Source organism: Dermacentor andersoni, chromosome 3 (genome assembly GCF_023375885.2).
Source record: "Dermacentor andersoni chromosome 3, qqDerAnde1_hic_scaffold, whole genome shotgun sequence".
NCBI classification, from domain to species: domain Eukaryota; kingdom Metazoa; phylum Arthropoda; class Arachnida; order Ixodida; family Ixodidae; genus Dermacentor; species Dermacentor andersoni.
In genome coordinates this window covers 156,532,111-156,555,463 of record NC_092816.1, presented here as the reverse complement: position 1 = coordinate 156,555,463, position 23,353 = coordinate 156,532,111, and the positions used below count along the sequence as shown (strand labels likewise).

The window sequence follows — 23,353 nt, the reverse complement described above, 5'->3', positions numbered from 1 at the left end:
AGCCAAGCAATGAAAACTAGTCAAGATCAGCGAGACCCGACGGCTATGACCCCTATACACAGGGTAACCAAACTTTAATTCCTACACTGGCGGTCTTGGCCACGTGTGAGCAGAAGATAGTCTGTTTCCTCTGGAAATGCGTAATTCTTATCAAAATTTGATAGATATTAGCTTACTTCAGCCTAATTATCAAACTATGTCAATAATATACACAGCGAAAGTAGGAACAAGCGAACCAGTGCAAACACCCTTCTTGATTGACCAATAGCAGCCGCATGTGGGAATCTGCTATATTACGAAATAAAGCGCCCCAAAAAGAGTGAGGAGCAGGCTTCTGTTGAAAACAGCCTTTGAGAAAAAAGGTGACTTCATGCTTCGCTTGAAAGCTCCACGAGCCGCACACGACTGCGAAATTTGGCTGAGATGTTCATAGCAGAGTATGCCATCTGTGAACTGTGCTTTTTCACCAAGCCCGCGAGCTGGTTCAAGACTGTTTTAAGGGCTTTTATGGACTTGAAAATGGTGGTTTCATGCTGAAGAGTATTCAAGGGTTTCAAGGACCACTATGAGCCTCGAAATATAAGGCATATTTACAGGCACTGCACAATACAAACTTGACATGCTACGCTTGAAAGCACCGTCTACCTGCTGCTCTAACCAGTGGTGGTTTCTGCTACAAATCTACAGGATCCTTCCCTTAGTTACATCTGCATACTTCATTGTCTGTAAACTGGCTTAATTAAATTTAACTTGGATTGCTTTACATAACGGAGTGATCTGATGCATGCAAAAATTCTTGAAATTCTAAAACCACGGACTAATATGTGGCGCAGACCTGTTTAGTCGTGAAAAACATTTGTGAAACCCCACAAGGTGACTGGGTTAAGCTTGTTGTATGTTTATATGAAGTGTTTCAGCTATGTGCCCAGCAAAAATGGTGGGCAACCTGAAAACTACCAACTGTGAAAGCAGGATGGCCCGTTTTCAGGCAAACTCATGCAGTACAAAAGCAGTCACTGTTATCAATCTATGAAAATGTCAGTGTTAATCTTGTAGCAAGTAAGCGTATAAACATGGCATATTCATGTTTGTAAATCAAATACTGAAGTCACAGAGTGGTACATCTGACTGGTTTTGACGGTGCTCCAACTCAGTTTGCAGTGATGCAGAGCTCTCTTGAGATTAGAACCAAAGTTAGCCTGCCCCCGCCGAATGTGCTGGCTGCTCCTAGAGCATTCGGAGTAGCCAGCTGGTCAGGTTTCTGTTGGATCTTAGTAGAGCTTCCAGGTTGAAGGTGGGAGCACTCTGAGCTGGAGTGCGGTGCTCCGAATGAACCAGGCAAATGTGTTCCAAGCTCTTGATTTCAACCAGCGAACTGTAAACCGTACAGCAAGAGCGCTCGAAAGTGGCCAGTTGAGTACCATTAGTTAAAACTATGATAAAAAAAAAAGAGAAAGGAAAATCAAATGAGTTTCGAGCGGTCCAGGAAAGAAAGAAAGAGGGAAATTACAGGCGTGCTCCACAGTAAAGAGCTGAAACAGAGCCCACACACGAGCATCCCTCACCTGAATGTCAAATGTCTCTATGCCTGGTGCCTGAATTCGCACGTTGAAACCAGTGTCCTGGATGAAGACCAGCTCCTGCCCACCAGTCTCTGGTACTGCTTCACCCGCAGCTGCAGTTGGCTTGGCCACATTGCCATCTTCTTCCTCGGAGGTTGAGGAACCCTTGCCACTGTCCTCAGCTGAGCCGAGGCTGGAGGCATCTGCCTCTGCTGCAGCCGTCATGGCTTCTGGCTTTGATTCTGCACAACCAGGCAAAGAAAAAAAAAAAAAAAAGGAAAAGTTCAACAACATTTCCCGAGAACCATGGCTGCACCTGTTGTGTGACGATTCACAGTAGACTCCACACAAACAAAACTGAAAACCAAAACATTCAGGTAAAGCGATTGTGCTCGTGACTGATTATCCTGTTCCTACAGTGATAATGTTCCCGATATAGTCAGATAAAGCACAGTGTTTACACCATGAGGTGAGCCATTTCACGTAGTGTACGTAGAGCTTGTGAAGTATTACGCATTCATGAAAAAGCAGGGATTCGCGACGTGAATTTCAATGTAAACTCGCCTAGGTGTACCTACTCTGATGAGCGTGTGGTGAGTAGTTACCGCAGAAGCAGCAAGCGTCAGTGTGCAAGTTGCAGATTTCTGCACTAACACAATGCTGCCACGTGAATGAAAAAAAAAAAAAAAGAATTATTCTTTGTTTTGTTGCAGTGCCCTCACTTCATCAAACCTGCTGTGCACATGTGTGATTGTAAGATTTTCTGTAGATGGGCTAGCATGGTGTCAACTGCAACTGCCACTAGTGCACCAGGGTGCCCTTTCTTGTTCCAGCCACAGGAACAGTGTGAGAAGAAGTCTGGTGAAAAGCTTGCTTCTGAAAGGTAACCCAAACAATAACTGCAGGAGGCTCTTGGAGACCCTGATATCAGAGTAAACAGCAGAGGCAAAACAAGAGGTGGTACTTAACTTTAACCACCACTTGTCAACATGCAAGCCCCACATAAAACCAGTGTCACATATAACGTACTTGCCATCTGTAGTTATCAAATAATAATAGCGTAGTCGAAGAAAAAGTTCAGAAGTGGACGTGGCATTATATGACACGGCTGCATTGGAAACAATGAACTGTCAAGACTCTCTAACACATGCACGCACACACACACTTGGTGACCTTAAATGTGTATTTCCCAATTTCCAGCCTTCAAATACTCTTACGAACACAGTTCTAAGCATTAGAGACCTTTTATTAATTGCTCAAAGATCACATAGTACATATCAAAACCCACTTGCCTCAGCAAATTAAACAGATCTGCAACTTTTTCTACATGAATTGCTAATGGGCTAGCGACTACCTGTAGCAGCCCATTAGCTGTGTCAGCTAATGGGCTGACACAACCCATTAGCCTGTAGCAGCATGTGTCATGCTGCTACAGCTGTCTGTCCTTTGGCACTTAAAGTAGACAGTTCTAAGTTCAAGAAGTAAACAGTCAGTGAGTCTACAAGGCTGTTGGCATTGTATAATCTTGGCCTTCACTGTGTAATTCAGTCATCTCTCTATTAGTTACCTGTGCAATAGGAATGACACAGCTCGGCTACTGTGCATTTAGCAGAGTGCCTGAAAGCATAGCGCTTCAAACTTATGCACAATGCAAACAAAGTCAAGGTAGCAGCACTGGATTTTTGACAGAGCGAACAAGCTCCAAACAGAAGTGAGCACAGCAAAGCCGGCACACGAAACAGGAACAGTGTAGCAGACTGCGTCCCTTTACGATAGCCTTTAAGGCTATCTCTCACTCAAACTGAAGTGCAGTGTTAAGCATTAGCAATATTATCAACGGACACTAGATAAAAAACAAAAAGAACTCGACCATCGAAACCACTAACTCATTCTCAGGGTTCAGTCTTCAATGCATGCCAGCCAAGTGTGCTACCCGTCACTGCCCTTCGAGCCACAAACACAAGGCATTTGTATGGCCTACCATAAATTTAATGACAATGGCTTGTCAAATTTAGCTTCTTACAATAAAGCATTGCTTCGCAAATAAATATAACAAACTAATTGCATACTGGGCTATGTGGTAAGGTTACCTTTAGGCAACAAAGAACAATTAGACTGCAGTGGAGAAAAATCTAGAAAGAAAAAGGGTTGGAAACAAGCATGATAAGCATTGTTGGATCCAGTGCTGGCTTATTCTATGGATTGTCGACACTTTCTGCACCCCTGGTCCAGCAAATTCTTCCAAAGATGAAGATGAGGTTTCCCACATGAGGCTGCATTGTCGTATATTAGCATGAAGTTTCAAAGCAAAGCTTGTATTGCCTCACTCATGTCTGCACCAGTGTTGGTGTTGGCGTACGAAAGAACTCAAGCCACGTGAAAATAAATATTGCTTGTCGGGCTGCGGATTCAAACCACCGACCTCTGGGTTGCAAGACCACTATGCTAACCGATTCAACCACTGTCAATTCATCATATGTGCCCTTTAAAGCGAGGTTTTATATGCATGAAGTAGATGTGGCACAAGGCGTGAGCTAATCACAGGCATCCCCTCCCTCTGGAGGAGAGAAAGTGTGATCACGTGTCCACTCGCCTCACGCCTGCCGTTTCCCGCCAGTTCAGGCCCGGCAGTCGGATGGGGAGGCTACGCTTGGTTAGTTCTGCCAAAGAGCAGGCTGCGTTGAAAGAACAGCAGCAGGAGCGGGCCGTGTGTCGCGAGTCGTCAATTCGACCGTGGAACATGCAGCATTTGATGAATGCTGCCAGGAACTCGCTCGAGAAAGGGCTCGTCATTGACATGCCGACCTCACCTTGAGAGAGAGCAAAGCTGAGGCGTTACGATAACGAAGAGCCGTGCATCGCAAGCTTCACTTGCACCCCTCTTCACAGAAAGGGTGGCCTTTTTTTTATTTACACGTCTCGACTGATTCCCTCTCAATTATGCTCATACCGAGGAAAGTTATAGCAACAGACCATTTCTTTCTCACCTGTCAACATTTCTCTGTGATAAGAACAAGAGCATCACAAACTCGGCTGTACAATCTAGCTTGGTCTGGATTTATCGGTTCCCTGTAGTACAGACTTCTCCAGCCTCTATTTTTGGGTTTGGCCACAGAAATGTTTGCTCCCTAGTCTGGAAATATCTTACTGAAACCGATTGATTACCTTGCTAAACTGTCAGCTCTTATTTTTCGTTTTCTGAAATTCTGTGTTTTGTTAGCATTGTTAGGTCTTTTTTCTTCTACAGTTTAAATTTATTTGTATGTGACAATGTTCAAGCAATCCTCATCTCTGTCCGTTTCTCTTAACCACGCAGTGCTTAGCCTATTATGTGTCACTGACATTCAGGATAACAACAACGAGAACTACAACAGCAGTTTCAGGCAGAATGAGCAGTGGAAGAAAAGGAAGAGGATAAATTGTGAACAATGGTTCTCCATAGTTGTACTGGCGATCAATGCAGAGTCTTTGCACATGGGGCAGGACACCTCCCAATTTTATTGTTTGCGTTCCCAATTTGAAAAGGCATGCACTCTGCTAGTAATATGTGCATGCCTTTGATGGCTTGCAAATGTCACAGAAAATATCCATAATTACAAGCATTTTGTCAGCTACAAATATAACAATCAGGATGGCACACTTCTGCTTGCATCTCTTGAGCAAAAACCTTACGCTAACGTTCTGTGCAAGCATTGGTGCAAAAAATGAAGATGGGTGAACTAACATGCCAAAAGCTTGAGACATAAATATAAGAGTGAACCAACAAGAAGAGATCAAACTTTAGTCTATGAAGGAATGCTACCACACAATGTTTTCTTTTTTTTGTCATACAAGTGTGGAGAGGAGATCTGCTGACAACTGCTCAAAAATACACCTCTCATGCTTATACTGAAAGCGATGCACATCCTGGACCACATTCAGACAACTCGGATAGCATTTTCAATTCACAGCTGTCAGCTGTATGCCCAGTACACACCCTAAGGCAGCATGAATTCGGAGACTGCTTTTCATTCAAAGGCTCCAGATGTTTGCATTTGTTTTTTGCAGCAGGACAGGAAGTCGACCAGAAACATGGTTTTAACAAAGCTAGAAAAAGAAAAAAAAAAGGAAAACTACTGCCAACAGTAACTAGTGACAAGTTCTGCCACCAGTAACAAGATAGGTAAGCTTCCACTCTTGGCAACTAACAATGTTGCAAGGCAAGGACGCGTGGTCATCTTTAAAATGGACAAGCTCGAGAGACGATGGGACCCAATGAGCCGTCTAAACAAACAGGTAAATAATAATATAAGCTACTCCAAGGAGAACCACTAATGTTTGGAAAAATAAGAGATGGCTGTGTCTTCGCAAGGGCTCCTCAGACACAAAAGTGAGAGGAATGCTTACAAAAAAAAAAAAAAAAAAAAAGAAAAAAAAGAAAAAAAAGAAGAAAAAAAAAAAACTGAAGGAAGAGCTAAATATATATGGTTGAATATATGGGCTATTGTGTTGCAAGATAAAACCGGATGCATAGAGATCCATAGTCTCGCTTCCTTTTCTTTCTCCTTCCTCCTGCCCTCTTTAATTCAGATAATGTTGTGTAGGAGTCCATTGCAGTTCAGTGCAAGCTCTGTTTTGCCCTCAATAGCATGCTGGCAAGCCAAGCCAGCAGGCAAAGTCGGAGTCAAAATACACGAAGAGTCACCAACCAGAACAGATATGCAATATGCAAAGCCATTTATCTTCTGTCAACTTTGACTTGTAGAGGGGATGAATGAACTGATTTCTTGTGGCTGATATGACACATGCAGCAATCAAAGCATTAAAAATGGCAACCCAATGCAAGGACATTCCGTGACATCGCGCTTCTATCTACAGCGCTTGTATATCCCACTTGGTTTCCTGTAATGTAGTCACACATATAGTGCAAATGAGTTCTTTCTTCTATCAGCTGCGTTCTGCTCCTTACAGAGAGCTACAGCCGATTACGGGTTCACTTCATTTTGCCCCATCATTTACCAAATAATTTCATAGCTGCCCTGCTCGTAAACAGGTGACCATCAACATCAATTGCTTTGAAAAATGGCACAACTGCACCTACGACTGTCAACGTTTCCCCAATACGTATATGCAGCCAAAAAAAATATAAAGAATAGAGCAAGGCTCCGCAAATTCAGTCACTGAGAGACTCCTCACCAGTCACAGTGTTGCCACCACCTGCCAACGACTCTCCCGTGGCCAGCTTCAAAAGGCAGCCCTGACTCAGGCACACGACCCTCCTTGTTCCGTCTTCCAGAGGCACAAGCAAGAGCATTTTGGGCTCCCTCCAGAGCATTGAAAATGCGCGATTCCACAGCACAACCAGCACCACCCCTACCGCAATGCCGCAGAAAGTCAAACCCAGCCACTGCCCATTCACTGCGTACTACTTGGTGGGAGCCTCTTGCTCAGCACCGACAGAGCCACGAGAGCCAGATAACGTATTCAAGGGATCTGACAAGAACAAATAAAGAATGAGAGGGAGGGAAAGACGGGAGGTGATGCCAGACAACCCAGCCCCGCGTTGTCCAAGATAAGATGGGTAGGCAGAGACAGAAAGAGCGTGGTGGGGATGGCAACAGATCTGGCCGTTTGCTCAGTGCTTATCTCGGAGCTTGTGTTGACGCATGTGCCCTCTGCTATGCTCCCTCGCCGACGTATAAAAACACCAGCCATTAACGTTCCCTTTCCCTTCTACTACAGCTAGCTTGTGCCTTCATTTCTTGATAAACAAAAGAAGAAGAAGAAGGAAAGAAAGAAGCAAGCAGGTTTACAACTTTAAGAGATTATGTTCTGCTGAGCAGTCAAGTGGCCCGTACGTGCATGAAATAATGTACAGCTGTCTGCTTGCAAAGAAGCGTGGTTATCGTAATGAGCATGCAAAAGTTTTTTGTCACTTGGTGCAGAACAATTTCAGGTGAACCAATAATAAACAGCATATCTTTTCTCACTTCTCTCCAGCACAGCCATCTCTATGCCACATGTAGGAAAGCACGAGAAGTCGTTAAACATTTGCAAAATCGCACTATAAAAGCAAGCACCAACAGCACAGTAAATTTCTACTCAAGCTTAAGCTCAGCGTAGTACTTATGTCAATCATTTTTCATAGTTGAACAAACAATAAAATACTGTATGTAGAGATATTCCATGTCTAATTATGTGACCATTAGGTGAAATGGGGGGGGGGGGGGGGGTATTCTGTAAGAGTTTACCTAGTAGACATGTCCATTTCGTCTGCTGCTGAAGTGCTGATTGGCTGGAGTGCAGGCCTCCTTCTGATGCCTACCCCAGCCCAGCCAATCAGCACTTCAGCAGTAGATGAAATGGACATGTCCACTAGGCATACCTCTCCTCCCTCCCATACCTTTAAGAGTGGATCTCTAGCATGCTCAGTTTGCTCAAATGTAAAGCAAGACATTTACAATACAGAAAACGAAAATTAAGTAAATAAAAAAAATGTAAAGAACTAGAAACAACAAAGCAACCCAACACTGCAAATTTGTGCCTCAGTTCAGTCAGCACACTTTACTCACATACAGGGTCCACCACATAAATCCCTGCCCGTATCCTACATGTATATGAGTAGGCAGAGGCTCAAAATGATACCACAATTTCTGCCAGCCTTCTGAAAAGATTCCAGTGTTTCAGCCGAAAGTGGAGCTCCTAATGCTGGAATGAACAAAAAAAAAAAAAAAAGTGTGCACACACCTAACAACTAAAGCTGGGGGGGCTCCTCCTTTGTAAACTTGCAAAGCCCAGCTGTTGTGTCTGCTTTGCATCTGTTCATTGAAAGAGCGTGTGCCTGTGGATGTAAAGTTAAAAAAAAAAAAAAGGTTAAATTATGGGGGTTTATGTGCCAAAACAACTTTCTGATTATGAGGCACACCGTTGTGGGGGCCTCCAGAAATTTTCACCACCTGGGGTTCTTTAACGGGGACCCAAATCTAAGTACACGGGTGTTTTCGCATTTCAACCCCATGAAAATGCGGCTGCAGTGGCCAGGATTCAATCCCGCGACCTCGTCCTTGGCAGCCCAAGATCAGATGTAACGCTAAGCTCAGGTCAATGACACTTTACGCAGTTTGGTGTTAGCTCAATTATTTGAGAGCAACTGCAGGCAGCTCCTGCCAGGTTGCAAATGAAGTGCTCGTTTGACATTGCGTATAATATGCAATTACTTAACCTTTTCCTTTTGATATTAGTGCGTAGTTCTGTTGCTAGCGACGTCACTATTTTCCCCTACTAATGCTTTCACTGTTTCCTTATTATACTTTTCTCTTGCTTATAGTTTTGCCTTTAATTATAGTGGAGCAAGCAGGCAAGCTACCCATTTTGTTGCAGTTAGTAGAGTTTTAGCTTGTCCATAAAGATATTGCTGTTTATGGAACACTGGGTTACGAGACCCATGGATGCCAGTAGCAACGGTGGTTATTGACATGAAGCTTTGTTCAACCACAAATTTCAAATGTCTTTTGCATTACAGAAGTGTCCTCGAATAAAATTTCAGAAGGACTGAATGTCAACGACCATGTTGCTACTGGTGCTTTAGAACAGCAGTTAAATTAAGCATAATAAGGCAGGTCACTGCAATCATACTTCTGTGTCGTGAGATTCGTGACGATACGGCGAAACAGAGTTCCCTGAGGCATGCTATAACACTTGATAAACTACGTATTACGTATGCTACTCCTGCGTCTTGTCCACTCTGACTAAACTCTGCACCACCAACATGACTTTTCGTGCACACGTCTCCAGTAACTTCACATTTCGCAAAGGATAACATGTTTACAGGCAAGCTAAAGCTCTCCAATAAACACAATGACAAGGTTGAGTTGGAAAAAGTGCATGTAAAGCTTCAACAAAAGTTTCTTCAGCATGCAACAAAAGAAAGCCTAAATTTCTTTGATGGCTAGAACAAGCAGTTGCCACTCCAGAGTTGCCAACTGCACGTGTTCATCAAACCTGTGCATGACGTGCCTCACTTCTGAGCTGCTTAGGGCGAGAACATTCGAACCCAAAATGGCCTTTGCATATGCACAGAACCAATGGGAAGTTGCGCTAACATGCCCTGCAGCAAGCACTCACTTATGCTCCATGCACTGAAGCAATATATAAAGGGCCACATTGGCCATTCAGGGAACAGTAAATTACAAGAGAAAGAAAAAAAAAAAGTCCTTCTAATTGCTAATCCTTGCGTGATTCATCAACTGCCTACCCCTAATCTGCCCTTGGGAAACTCCAGCTGAATGGAAGAAGCAGCAGTGGATAGTGGGCAAGTCTATCTGTATCCGAGATAAACAGTCAGTTTTCATTTCCAATTAGCTCACTCAACTCTTTGCTCTTATTGCATGGAACTAGTTATAATCACTGTTCCAGGACTGGTAACAGTTTCCAACAGACGCAGAATGCAAAAACACGTGTGTACTGTGTATTGGATATGTGTTAAAGAACTACAGTGGCTAAAATTATTTCTTAGTTCCCCACTACAGTGTGCCTCAACCAGATCGTGCTTCTGGCACGTAAAACTTGTTAAAACTCAAAATTGTTAAATTTTTAAATAATGCAAAGGTCAACAAACAATTTTATTGCTAATAGGCAATGGCAACTGTCAAAATCCATACAGATACCATCAACATGGCAGCCGTAGCTCTCTGTACATTACAACACCCCAACCCTGCACTGGACAATAACTACACTGAAATGCTTGTCATGAAAAATTTATTAAATTTATTATTAAGTGTGTATGCCACGTACAGCGTGTTGTGTAGCAATACTGATCGCAGCACCTTTCATGCACATATACTGCCCAGAACAGCGGAAATAATACAACCCAAGCAACTGCCTCCCCCCTCCTTCCCGCCACGCACAGGCGTGTGCGCAGCTGAGCACACATGCTACCAACAGACCCACACAGGAAATAGAAAGTGCCGTCCTGTCTGGACTCGACAGAGTGATCGGCATTTGTGATGGCATGACGGCTCAATGAACTCCGGCCTGCAGCTGGCCCGAAAAGGTACATATTCATGCCCACTGTCGAGACCTGACATGTGGCAGGACAAAACACAAATAGCATCGCAATGTGAAGTAACGAGTGTTGGACACTCTCCGAGGAGAGTACAGTTCTACATTTCAATTCTATGAACAGGGTTAATGCACATTTATTGAGTGAAATACTCGAAGGAAGAGCTGTAGTCAGGCAAATTAAAGCAACGGTTAGCTATATATAGTAGGAATAGCGTGCAATAGCCCAGACAGCTTTTGCAATGCCACGGAACCAGAGCTTAACAACAAGCCACTTTTAGTTACTTGACGACAAGCTTTAAGATTCAAATTAAGCTCTTTGTATTGGTAAGTCACAGTATTTTGCCATATGCTGCAATTATAATTACAGTTGCACATTTTCAATCAAAACCATGAGGCACTGAAGAGTATGTTGAATTTATTTTTGGAAATCTGGTTAGACAATGAAGGAAAGGGCTGGGGAGAGAATAGTATACTAGGTCAGTAACAGCATGTCTTATGTCACTCAAACCTGCCCAATGACCATCACTTTCCTTATCTGATTATTATGTAAAATTTTAGCTGCCCTCCACTGCATTTCCCTTTCCTTAACAACCACTATTACTCTAACAGATTGCCAGTTATCTGTTACACAAGTTACTTGACCTGCCCAAACAGATGTTCTCTCTGTCTCAACATGACCATCATAAATCCACATTTCCTCTCTAAATCATACTACCATCGTTTCATCTAATAAGGAAAGACTAATGGTAAACAAAAGCGGTCGACTAGTGTTTCAAGCTGCTCAAAGCATCACTCTTGTCGAGAACACAGCTTTTGGGAAACGAGAAAATAGTGTAAACCTAAGACAAGAGTGGCGCTGCCATTGCAAAAATACAGTACCCACACTCTCGAGGCAACACATCCTAAGTGGCAAGCCACAGGTAATAAAATAAAGGTTAATTGCATCATAACTGAACATGAAAATCGGAACACAGTTTGGCCAACTTCATTCCACTTTCCGGCAGAGCATCTAACTTTCGCAATGCTCTGTCGGCAATTCTTACGAGGATGTGTGGTGCCCTCTATCTGTACAGCCATCCGACTCAAAGCATGAGGCAGCACCTACCAGTCGCATTTTCCTTTGCAGCCAAGCTTTCTCTTGGCATACAACAAACGTTGCAAGGTTTAGAGATGAGTAATTTATACATCTAGACTAATTTGGCATTTGCTCGCCGAGTTTTTTTGCCACTGGTTGATGATGATGATGAGTATAGTGTTTCGTGGCGCAAGGGCCAAGTATGGTTTATTTTCCTTTTGGAAACCAATGACTCCCCCTGAATGGTTTCTAGATGATGGCCATCAAACTGTGCATAAATGTCATGGTCCGTGCTTGCATAGTTTACTAGTTCCATTTTTCCTCATCTTCTGAAACAGAAGACTGAAAGGACACTTTAACAGCACCAATGTGTTGACAACTTAATAATGCTGACTATCTGCAGCCTTCCCCCTCCTTCTCCCCCCCCCCCCCCCCAAAAAAAAAGGGAGAAATAAAAAAAGGAAGCCAGAATACGTCTGGTAGTAGCAGCACTCATGAGCTAAAAGCAATTAACTACACTGCTTTGAAGCCAAGTCACAGGTAATATCTCTCCAAACAGGACAATGCAGGTACGCTTATGGTCACAATCAGACTGTCACAACTCTTAATCCTTATATGACTGACAGCTGATTACACGGTAATCCCGACACATGGAATGCGCCAAGTCCTTGCCACTGGTTAGTGGCACACACGACCCCACTCGAACAAAGATCAAATGGAGGCATATCAGAGGGAGAGTTCAAGAGGCGCGAGATAATCACCGAGTAAAGTGACTCTTCACAGCAAGAGCAAAACGAGAACAGCAAAGGAAAACAGTAATGAAACACAAAGCAGACAAGGGATCAAACCAAGCTGCCGTGGAGTGCGACAACCACATATTGCAGTAAAAGACTTATGTTATGGACCACTGTTAAAAGGAATACCAAATTGGTATTTCACGACTGACCACAGCTCAGTGCTGACTATTACGGGTACAACTAATGCAGCACATCAAATACTTGTTTTCCCTACAAAATCATTAAGTTCAATTCATGTTGGCTTGATTGCTAACTAGATGTTTCCTTTAAAAGGCCACTGAAGGAAAACCTGAATCAGTGTACACTAATGAAGTATTATTTCAATACTGCATTTTCCTTAGTGTTGCGGTAAGAGTTTACTACTAGATGGGAATATTAAGGCCAAGCTTCCACTTATGGTTTACGCCAGAAACACAGCATGCAATTGTGACATCATGAATTTCGAAGCACTTTCTAGCATTTGGGTTATTGTGGCTCACTAAATGTTCTCAAATGTCTTCAAGTTCATTATTTGCCCATTTTAGAACAAGATGCATGTACGTAGTCCACTGTTATAAAGAAAAGTTAAGTCACTAGACACGCAATTAAAATGTATGTTATAGCAAGCTGGCATGTGAACTTCAAGGCAGTATCGCCACCCACTGTTAGTTTTTGAATCCTTCCTGGCTTAACAGGCCTCTTCTCATGCACACCTGCCAACGTTACAATGCAAAAAATAAAGAAAAAGATCACTACACCGAAAGCTAAAAAAAAGAAAGCTAGGATTGTTTGAATATTTAATATGCTGACTGTTTATAGAAGGTTTGCAGACTTATCTGTAGGGGTGCAGATACCTTAGATACCGGTACCTTACATACCAGTAGGGAGCAGATACCAGTAGGGTGCAGATACCACTAGGTATCTGCTCGTAATCGTGATGTCCTTGTGGTCATTGCAGCATCGTCATTACAACTTTGTCATCCTACTTTCATCCTGCTGTCATGCCATTTTCAACAAACACTTGCCAGGCATTCGTTGTCATGTCATACCATCGCCTAGATGCCGCTGCGGTTGTTCTATCGCTGTCACTCCAGCTTTGTTATCCACCTCCCTTCACGCCGTCGTCTCCACACCATCTTAACACACGCGCCATCATTGCGTTGTCATCGTGTATTCGTTGTCATAGCGTCATTGTGATGCACTCGTGGTCGTTCCATCATCGTCAAACTTCATGCCACTTTCGGCATGCTGTCATTTTACCATTGGCATCACTTCAGAAAGGTCATCTCATTGTCGTCGTACTGCCGCCGTGGTTCCATGCCATCATACTTATACAGTTTTCGTGAAACAGTGGTCAGCATGCAATCTTCGTAAAGCACTTGTCATTCCATTATGCTCATACCATTTCCATGCCACTGTCATGCGTACTCTATTATGTCGTACTGATGCAATCGTGGTCGTTCCTTCATCTTCATTCTAATGTCATCGTCCCACTATTGTCACGCCGTCATCACCACACAGTCGTGATAACATTGTCTCTAGATGTGATGGTCACGCTGCACTTTTGTCATCGTCATCACTTTAGAAACATTGTCTCATTGTCACCATACTGCATTTGGCGTTCCATTGACATCATTCCTTCTTTGCCATTCTGGCTTAATCATGCTGTCATGCCATCTTGGCATCACCATCGTTGATTCCAGCTTCATCATCCGGTTGTTCTCACAACGTTGTCGTCACCATTCCATTGTCCTCACAACGTTGTCGTCACACTGTTGCCATTATAACATCGCCATAATTTTAGAACTGTCATCTCAATGTAGCCGTTCCACCTTTGCCATCCTGCCATGCTTATGAGTGACCTTGGTAAGTGATTGCCATACCAAAGTATGGCCAGTGCCAGAGATGGGGAATGTCACATACAGCCGGAGGAACAGGAGTCTCACAATGGCCACTACAGAATTGAAATAAAACTTCACTTCAGCAATATGGTGTGTCTCGACGTTGCCTGAATGCTAATCGCATTACCGTCGACAGTCGTCGCCAGATGGGTTCTGCCATAATTTTTTTTATTATATTTTGTTTTTGAATCGACCAATTTCCTGTGCACAGTTTGAAGCAGTGAGTGACAAGTGAAATTAAGTTTTGCTGAGCCGCATGAAGTTGCATTTACCTTCATAGGGTAGTCAGGACCATCTGTACTAAGCACAAGTTGCATTCATCTTAAACTGTCCGTTTAAAGGTGTACTATAGAGAATCATATATGTTTAAATCAGTACAGACTGACGAAGTATTCTTTAATAAGCATGTTTTCATTATTGTGGTAACTGAATAAGGAAACGAAGGCTACAGTTGGTTTTCTTTATTTCAATTCAAAACATTGGCGCTGGTATGTCAGCAGAACACTACGGCTCTCAATGTATTTTCTTGTATTTGGGACGCTGTGGCTCAGTAAAACGTCTCAAAACTTGCCAGGTTCAGTCTTTGGCTCCCTTAGAATACAATGCGGGCCATCTTCAACAATAAATGATTAACTAGGCATGAGCACACACTCAAAACCCACGACATCATGATGAGCCGATGTGGGAACTTCAAGTCAGCATTGCCACCCAACATTGGTATTTGCATCTCTTCCGGCTTGCGAAAGGCAACTTGCTTTTACACGAGCACGGCACAATGAAGCCAACGTCGACCGACCACCTTCCTTTTGTAATCAGGGCATTCCTTCTTCGCGATGCACTTGCCAGTTCTACTAGCCTACCGCTGTCCCTACCTTGTCCCGCCAGCCTTCCCAGCCCGCCAGTCTGGAACTGCGTGGCACAGTGATCACTGACATCACAGCCACCTGAAACTCCCGGCCCAGTGGGCATGGCAAAATGAAGTCGACATCAATGCTCACCGACTGTTTTCCTTTTTGTAATCCTTGTTAGCTATTCATATTCCTCTGTAAAGTTTAGTAATTAACTTCTTGTCATTGTGCTGTGTTTTCCTGCGTGCGAGGTCCTCCTTTGCAGAGACTAGATTCAACCCAAGCCTTGATGCGAAAAGCATGTCAACTGACATCGCTGCAGGTGATATCCCAGCTGGCGGCATCACGCACTGCTTTATCAACGTCAGTGCCGGGGTAGCAGGACTTGACAAACTTGTGCAGGATGCCAAACTGTCCGCAGGTAAAATGAATGACCTTTGTAGCACTGTAGGGTCGCTTCGATGTTGTTTAACTTGGCAATACGAGAAGTTGGTTGACCTTGAAGATTGCAGCTGTCGCTCTAAGTTGGTTGTTTACAGCGTATCTTAAGTGCCCGATGAAACTTCCGTTGAACTATGAAATAAAATAGTGCACAAAGTGTTTGAACAAAGGCTTGTGGTAAAATGTACATCACTTGGTAGAATTCACAGGCTTGGGTGCAGGCCAGTGAATACAGATTACAATGAAAAACAGTCCAGTCTAAAAAAAAAAAAAAAAATAGATAAGCCCAAAGGGAAATGTATTTTCATACAAAATGATTATTCTCGGTGCACACCATATAGGTGGAAGCTGCCCTATGAGAGTACATGCGGTGATAAAAGAAAATGGGAAAGAAAAGCCTACCATATCGATTATGAACTGTGCATGGACAATGACATGTTTGTGTGGGACAATGATTCAACAGATGCAACAATGCAGACAGGATTTGACAACCACATGTTCTGTCACCCCAGCATCTGCAGCCATTAAACGCGGACACAGGAAGCGTAGTTAACAGCATTGCGTAACTAGAAACCCTACTCCTTTGTCGCGACTCCCACGAATGAACCAAAACATGGCTTCATGAAGAAATGAAAGATGGGGACTTGATTCCTGGTTCCTACAATACATATAGAAGGGACAGACATTCTTCCGGTGGTGTAGGCATTATCATGAGCAAGAACGTGTCCATTTTGCTATTAGCATAAATTGAAAATCATGATAGCTTGTTTCTGCCGCTCAACTTAAATGGATTGCTTACCCTTGCGGCAGTATCTTGCCCACGATGTGCCACCTTGGACTGCCTACCCACGCTTCATGAACATATGGTTAAATATTTGAAAGCAATCATAATAGTAGCTGGTGACTTTAACCTTCCGAAAGTTAATTGGAGAAAACTCATCTTCCCTCACGAACCGAATAATGTTTCAGACAATGTTATCATCCAACCTCGAGCAAGTAGGTGATTTTCCAACGCGGATGCAGAAATCTTCCTCTATTCTAGTCTTCTACAGCAGTACCATATGCGATGTGGATGTAACGACGATGGATGTAATGCGACATGGATAGTGCGATTAAAGAATGCAAATTCGCCAAACTTTTCCAAAGCCAAGTCCGTTCTTATTAACTCGAACTAGCACTGGAGGACTTCTAAGGCAACATGCATGGTGATGATGGCAACCCTCGCTAGTTGAAGTTCAAATCCGTTTGGCACTTTTGCATTGATAATTTCACTCCAAACAATATAAAAATGGTTCACCGAAAAAGCACTTGGATCAATAGGGACATAATCCGCCTTGTTGGGAAAGTAAAAAGACAGCAAGAATGCAAAGAAAGTTGCTCCAACATTCGAAGAGCACAAGCAAACCCTCACCAAAAAACATTTGACTGGGCGGGCAATTTTATGGTTTCCAGACATTTATGTAGTTCCTCAAGACTGAGCCTGCAAAATTTTGGTCTGCTTGAATTCAAATAAGCTGCAAACAATTGTCTACTTAAAGATTACTGAATGGGTCAATTCATAATAAGCAACCAACGAGCTTCTGAATTCGATCATTAGCTTTACTCTATCTTCTCCGGATCAAATTGGTGCACTCCAATTGTTGCAGACACAGAAAATGTTATGGAGACGCATGCCCAACCCATTGGTGGCGAGCACATGGGACTCTCCAGGTGGTCATAGTCAAATAAGAAACTGAGTTCATAACACCACCCGGCCACACATTGTGCAAGGAGGACTTCGTAATGCAGCATTAACTACATTTTGTCTTCCTTGGGATGTTCTTGCGTAGAGTTCATTGTGCATGCCTTTCATACCCTGCAATCAAATGACTCGCTTGTGAAGAATTCCTACAAGCGATTATGTGCACACACAGCACGATTGCACAGAACTAATTTCATAGTGCACGGGTGCACATTTCATATGCTTTTAAATCTGAAATCAAATAAAAGCATGCGGTCCTCACAATATTCTAAATGCTCTGCTTTGTTGCTATGCTGAGTGGCTTTGCCATTTTCACCCATTATTTTGCATATGTCCATTTCTCACGGCATCATTACACCAGGCTGGCCTGCCGCTCGTGTTGTGCCTGTCTTTAAGAAAGTTGACCCAACTTTACTGTCAAGCTATCACCCCACATCACTGATGCGTACATTGTGCAAGCAAGCACATCTCAAATTTTATGGTGAAATTTCATGAAAAACGCAACATTGTCCTCATTCCAACATGGCTTTCACAAACCTGACTTCTAGTTTTATCCTTCACCTTATGTCCAGTCACTATTAGTTAGACCAACTAGGCATTATCACCCCCAACAAGATCAACTCTTATTTCCATGCACACTAATTAGGTCCCCCCCAGAGAAATTACAGTATGAAATGCTGTGTCTGCCGATATATTCATGTCCGATAATGTACCACATGCTACAGAAAAATTGTGTTTGTAACAAACATTCATTTTTGTGTGTGTGTACCTGTGTGTAAAACGAGCTGTTCCTGTGCTGCAAATATGGTATGGTTTGATTATTTCCTAGGGTCCTCATACCACAAATGGTTACTTGCTGACATGTTGTTCTTTCTATGGAAAAGTTATCTTTGCTTTTACTGCAAGGTACGCAGTCCCTTGCATTGTATGCTGAATTTCTCTTTTTCTTCTCTTCAGAATGTCATTGCATTAGGCATCACAACTGTTTAAACAATAATCCACTCCTGCCTGGTCCCCAGATTGGCCTGCAGTATTCTTCAAATAAAATAATAACATAGCTAACTCAATTTTCTCTTTAGTGCCCCTTTAAATCCGTCTACTGAAATATGAACGTTATTACTATTATAAAGTACAGTTGCTATTTAACACACACACACACACACACACACACACACACAAATCTTGGTGGCCTCAGAATTAACGCAAATATCACATTTTCACACCTACAAACATATGGGATATGCTCTGTGACTGAAGCCCTTTCACCATAATCAGTGAAAAATAAATACTCTTAGCTTACTCAAGGCAAGGCAATGACATGGTTCACTTCTATTCAAAAAATGCAAAATATTTCAGTTATGAAATACCCATATGCATACATAGCAAACTGCAAGCACGAACCTGCTACTGCCACGGAGAATGGAATGTCACGTCTCAATTTAAATTGACCGAAAGCTGAAGATATATTAACCTAGAGGCACGTGAGGTGCAATCAGAAAATGCCTGAGCTTTTGCAACTCTACGACTGAATCACACACAACAGCACAGATATTGAACAGAGCTGTTCTCAGCACTTGTCCAAAGCCACCATCCCCCACCCATGGAGGTTTTCTGTTCGTGTGCAACTTCCACAAGTATCACAACTAGTATAGTATGGGGTGCGTGGACATCTGAACTGCCAAACATGAAATGACTGCCCCTGTTTCAAGCCAACACATTTTCTTCGAAAATTTGACGTTCAATTGTGGCCAAAGATGTGTAATTACTATGATTACTGGGTCTGGCTGCCATAAATTGGAAAGGAGACGAATATGCTGCACCAGCCAGTTGTGAGTCAACAAGAAACTGAAGTGATCTTGCACGCTGCCTAGTTGGAATTAGATTTTTTTTTTTAATGAGAGTGACACGGTTTATTTTTCTTTAGTACCAGTGCATCCCTTGTTTTTGTTTTTTTTCCTTCTCTCAAAAGGGTAAAGCAATATTGCAAACCTGCATTTTTTTTTTTTCGAGCATTCGTTAATGAACACAAACGGCAAAAGCAATCGGCAAAAGGCGCCTCATTATGGCCACTCTCGGTAACGATGAACTAACGGCTGATGCGAGAGAGAGAAGGCCCACCCGCCCGCCACGGAACATTTGGGTGGACGCAAGAGACCACGTCGATCATCAAATTAATGCTTTCGCGACCGCGCCGTCCATTACCGCGAAGTGCGAGCAGCGCCAAACGCTCGATCGACTCGAAACACGAACATTTGATCGGCGATTCCTACCACCCCATCACATCCTCTACGCGCGGCACTGTTGGAATATTTTTGCCACACCGCAATGAAATCCGTCGGAATCGGATTACGAAGTCACGCGCTCGCACGTAATTCCGGGCGCGCCGCCTTTAAGATCACGCGCGCGAGGCGCTACAGCGTGCGTCAACGCGGTAGCAGTCGTCGTCGGTGCGCAGAAGGATCCGGCGCGGCCTTCGGACACCATCACGTAATCGTCTGCAAGTCGCGCTCGCTCGCGGCCCGGAGGGCATTTCTTTCTTCTTCGCATTTCTTTGGTTGTTTTATTCTGCGACGTAGTGTAGTGGCACACTGCTTCACAGTCGCGGGCAACACGCCCCCAGTCGAGCAAAAGTATATAGAAGTTGCCTGCTAGCGGGCCAAGCTAAAGTCCGGAGGGCACCGTTCGCTTCCCAAGAGGCTTCCTCGTCGGATGTTCTTTCTTCTTTTCTTTTTGTTCCTTATCCTACCACGCGTGACGGGAGATAACGACGCGGCGACAATCGCTGCGGATGAACAGAGATAAAAAAGAACCGTGCAAGCCGGTTAGCGCGCGCGCTAAAGCACCTAATTCCTCTTCCGCAAGAAAAGCCATGCGTCGGGTCCCCCGAAGTACGGCGGAGAAACCGATCACACAGGACGGAAATTATTGCTTCCGTTTCGCAATTTCTTAGGCACGTGCCAACATGCGAAACCGCCAACATGCGAAACCGTTCCAGCAGGGCTGGAAAAGATACAACTCCCAGCGTTTACACTCGAGAAACTCTCGATGTTTAAGCGCGTTTGTGAATGGAAGAAAAAATAAATAAATAAACACGGGGGGGGGGGGGGGGGGGGTATTCCTCGCGCGAACTATCTCCGGTCCCATTCTGGAAGCCGGCAGCTGCAATCACGCCGATTGCTACTCAAGCACGCCGAACCATCCGGACCGAACAGAGTGGAAAGAGCGACAAAAAACAGCTGAGAGAAGAAACATGTAAGTACTACATATATATGAATGAGCAGGAGAGAAGCCCCGAAAACTTCGTTCCTCCTTGCCCCTTTAGAAAAAAAAATAGCGCTTTCAACATCGCATTTTCGATACCCTCCCATTTTTCAGGAAGGTGAACACGACAGAGAGGGGCGCGGTAACCCGCTACACCAAGAGATGGGTGCACTTTCGCCGACTACGATCAAGCGAAACCCAAAGCACGCAATATCACGAGGTTCAAACGAAAGCCGCAGGTCTCGGCATGCCTAGGCCTAACCTTCGGAGGAAAAGGTCAAATAAAGGTAGCCCAACGAAGTCGCTCCCTGGCTGCAACTAGAAGACGATAGCGAACGCGTAATCGCGGCCGACATTCAGCGGAAGACCCTGCCGAGTCTGTTCCTCGGTCATCGACGCACTTTCTTGGATTTCAGCAGGAAAGCGGAGAAAATCTGCGCGGGTAGAAGCGTCGACGGATCACATGTGAGCAGCGTTGGCTGATAGCTCGGCTCTACCTCGGCGAAGAAAAAAAATGGACGAGAGAAAAAAAGACTTACCAGAGCCGCTTTCGCATCCGGCAGAGACGCACAAGTCTACTCCGTTCACTGCCGCCTCCTGCAGCGCAGGGCCGGACAGTAATTTGGCCGAATGCTCATTTTCAAGGGTCCCAACGAGAGTCATATCGTCTGCACTGCACCGCTCGCACGTGGAAAGCCTCACAGACGGAGCCGCTGGGCATGTCGACGGCAGCGCCACTCGTAAACGCAGCGTTTCTATTTTTTTCGTTAAAATCAAGGAAGGAGGCGAAAAAGAAAAGTTTAGGCGGCCTCATGAAATTTGGCTCTCATTGCCTGTTTGAATAAGTGTCCGCATATTTATTTTCTCGGACATGTTTGTGTGGGAAGCAGTTGCGTATCGCCTTCTGTTCGGCGATAGCAGACGACCGGCGATGCGCTCGAGACGAGCCGTTCCGATCGGTCAGTTGTACGTGTTGCGTTTCACATAATGATCGGGATATACTTCAAGTTTTCACAAAGGCTTTGTGAGTGCATGCGAAATTCAATCAAATGGAAACGTTCCACTTACACGCACTTTGCTGCTCCATGTTGTTTTATTACAATGCGTTCAAGGCATGGTTAGCATTGACTGCATCGCTTGTATACATAGCGGTGCAGAGAGATCACATTTATTCCACACTGCTTCATAAATATATTAAAATCACCGGGCATCTACTGACTATGTACGAGACCAGAGGAAGGGCGAAAACATTGTCATTATTCTACGATCAGCAGCGGCAGGCTAAAAGTACTGCAGATAAAAGTCGCAAAAGCGTGCAGCACACACAATCTAAAAAAGAGCGTTAACTAGCCACAAGAACGTCCTCTAAACGATTAGCTGCCGCTAACGATGATAAGTGCAATAAAACCACGAAGTTGTAGAAAGTGTTTCACTCCACCCTTGCATTATTTACACTTCAGATTCGTACACGAAATATTTGACACGACCAGAAACAAGCGCTGTTTTCTTTTCTTTTTTTTTTTTTCGCGCTTTGGAATGTCTAGGGCATGGTCTACAGTGACGCACACATGTCCAGGTACGCTCAGTTCATTTAAGAAAATTCAGGCGCTTCCGCTAGAAACTCGCACAATAAGCGAGTGTATAAACACTGCGAGCGAGCCGGCGGGGCGCCTCCGTAAACACAAGCGTAGAGACGCGCGCGTCACCATCGGATCTGTCCCACCCCTGGATGAGGTGCGGGGTAGTCTCGCAGTGAGAACTACAATAAATAAAGGAGCTTTAGTCCATCGCGGGCGAGCGTCGGCTATCCAGCCATTTCAGAGGGCGGCGTCGTGCTGCTGCCGTCCGTCTGAGTAGCGAGGCTGAGTCTTTGCGGCGGCGGCGGGTCGAGACCGACCACTTCCTCATGCCGCTCGGCCGGGTGGTGGGGGTCGCCGCCGTTCTCAAAGCTCCTTTTAAAGGCGCTCTGATGGTTCGCGAAGCAAGTGGGGTCGGAAAGTTGACGCAACGGAAGCAGCGGCAAGGGGCCGTTCGCCGCCGACGGGTCGGTGCCTTCGCAGCCACTAGTCGCGGCAGCGACGCTGGCAGCAGCCGCAAACGACGGGGGGTGGTGGTGCTGGTGCGTCGAGAGCCGCTCGTCCGGCCGCTCTAGCTTGACCTGAACGGCAGGCTTGGGCGGCGCTCCCCCGGGGCCGTAGAAGGCCGTGTACGTGTTCACGGTGGTTTCATCGTCACCCGAAGTGGTGCGCGGCCGGCCCGAGCGGGGCCGTACGTTCAGGTGGCCCTCGCTCTCCCAGCGTTGCACCCAAAGGTTGACGGCCGTCCACGACAGGTGGAGTCGGCGCGCGATCTCGCTCTTGTTCTTGACACCCGCCTCCCAGAGCTCGATGATTTGCCATTTCACAACGTCGCCGGTCTCACGGCGACCCCTGGGTTTGCCCCGAGGCATGCCTCCGCGCGGTGTGTTTCACTCAGCTCCGTCGCGTAGCTTTTCGCATCGCGGCGCCGGGTGAAAGCTTCGTTAGGCTTAGCCAGCGCCCCGACAGGGAAGCCGACGACGCGCGGCGGCTCGCTTGCGGCGCTCTCGCGGGCGGCACAGCCAAGAAAGAGCCAGAGATGCAGCCATGTCTGGCCAACAAGAGGCGTAGCAAGCCGGAGCAACAAACACAAAAAATAATTGCTGTCAAAAATATATCTTATAAATTG

At 44.8% G+C, this 23,353-nt stretch overlaps 2 protein-coding genes across 3 annotated transcripts in view; both read right to left on the bottom strand.

Annotated features, from left to right (window-relative positions):
- Positions 1–21,627, bottom strand: part of clu (clustered mitochondria protein homolog) — a 102,817-nt gene extending 81,190 nt beyond the window's left edge. Inside the window, exons 1-2 of one of the 2 annotated variants that reach the window (XM_050172853.3) lie at positions 21,187–21,627; positions 1,566–1,804 (exon numbers count right to left, since the gene is read on the bottom strand). In XM_050172853.3, the coding sequence (XP_050028810.1) occupies positions 1,566–1,804; positions 21,187–21,310 (363 nt within the window). In that variant the 5' untranslated portion in view covers positions 21,311–21,627. Of the gene's footprint in view, positions 1–1,565; positions 1,805–6,737; positions 7,265–21,186 lie in introns of those variants that run through there. The other variant, XM_050172851.3, reaches the window with a different exon arrangement.
- Positions 21,628–21,721: 94 nt separating this feature from the next.
- LOC126524571 (uncharacterized) lies at positions 21,722–23,254 on the bottom strand. The gene has a single exon (XM_050172876.3). It carries the CDS (start codon positions 23,094–23,096, stop codon positions 22,452–22,454), a length of 645 nt encoding a protein of 214 aa, XP_050028833.1. The 5' UTR covers positions 23,097–23,254; the 3' UTR covers positions 21,722–22,451.
- Positions 23,255–23,353: the final 99 nt, after the last annotated feature.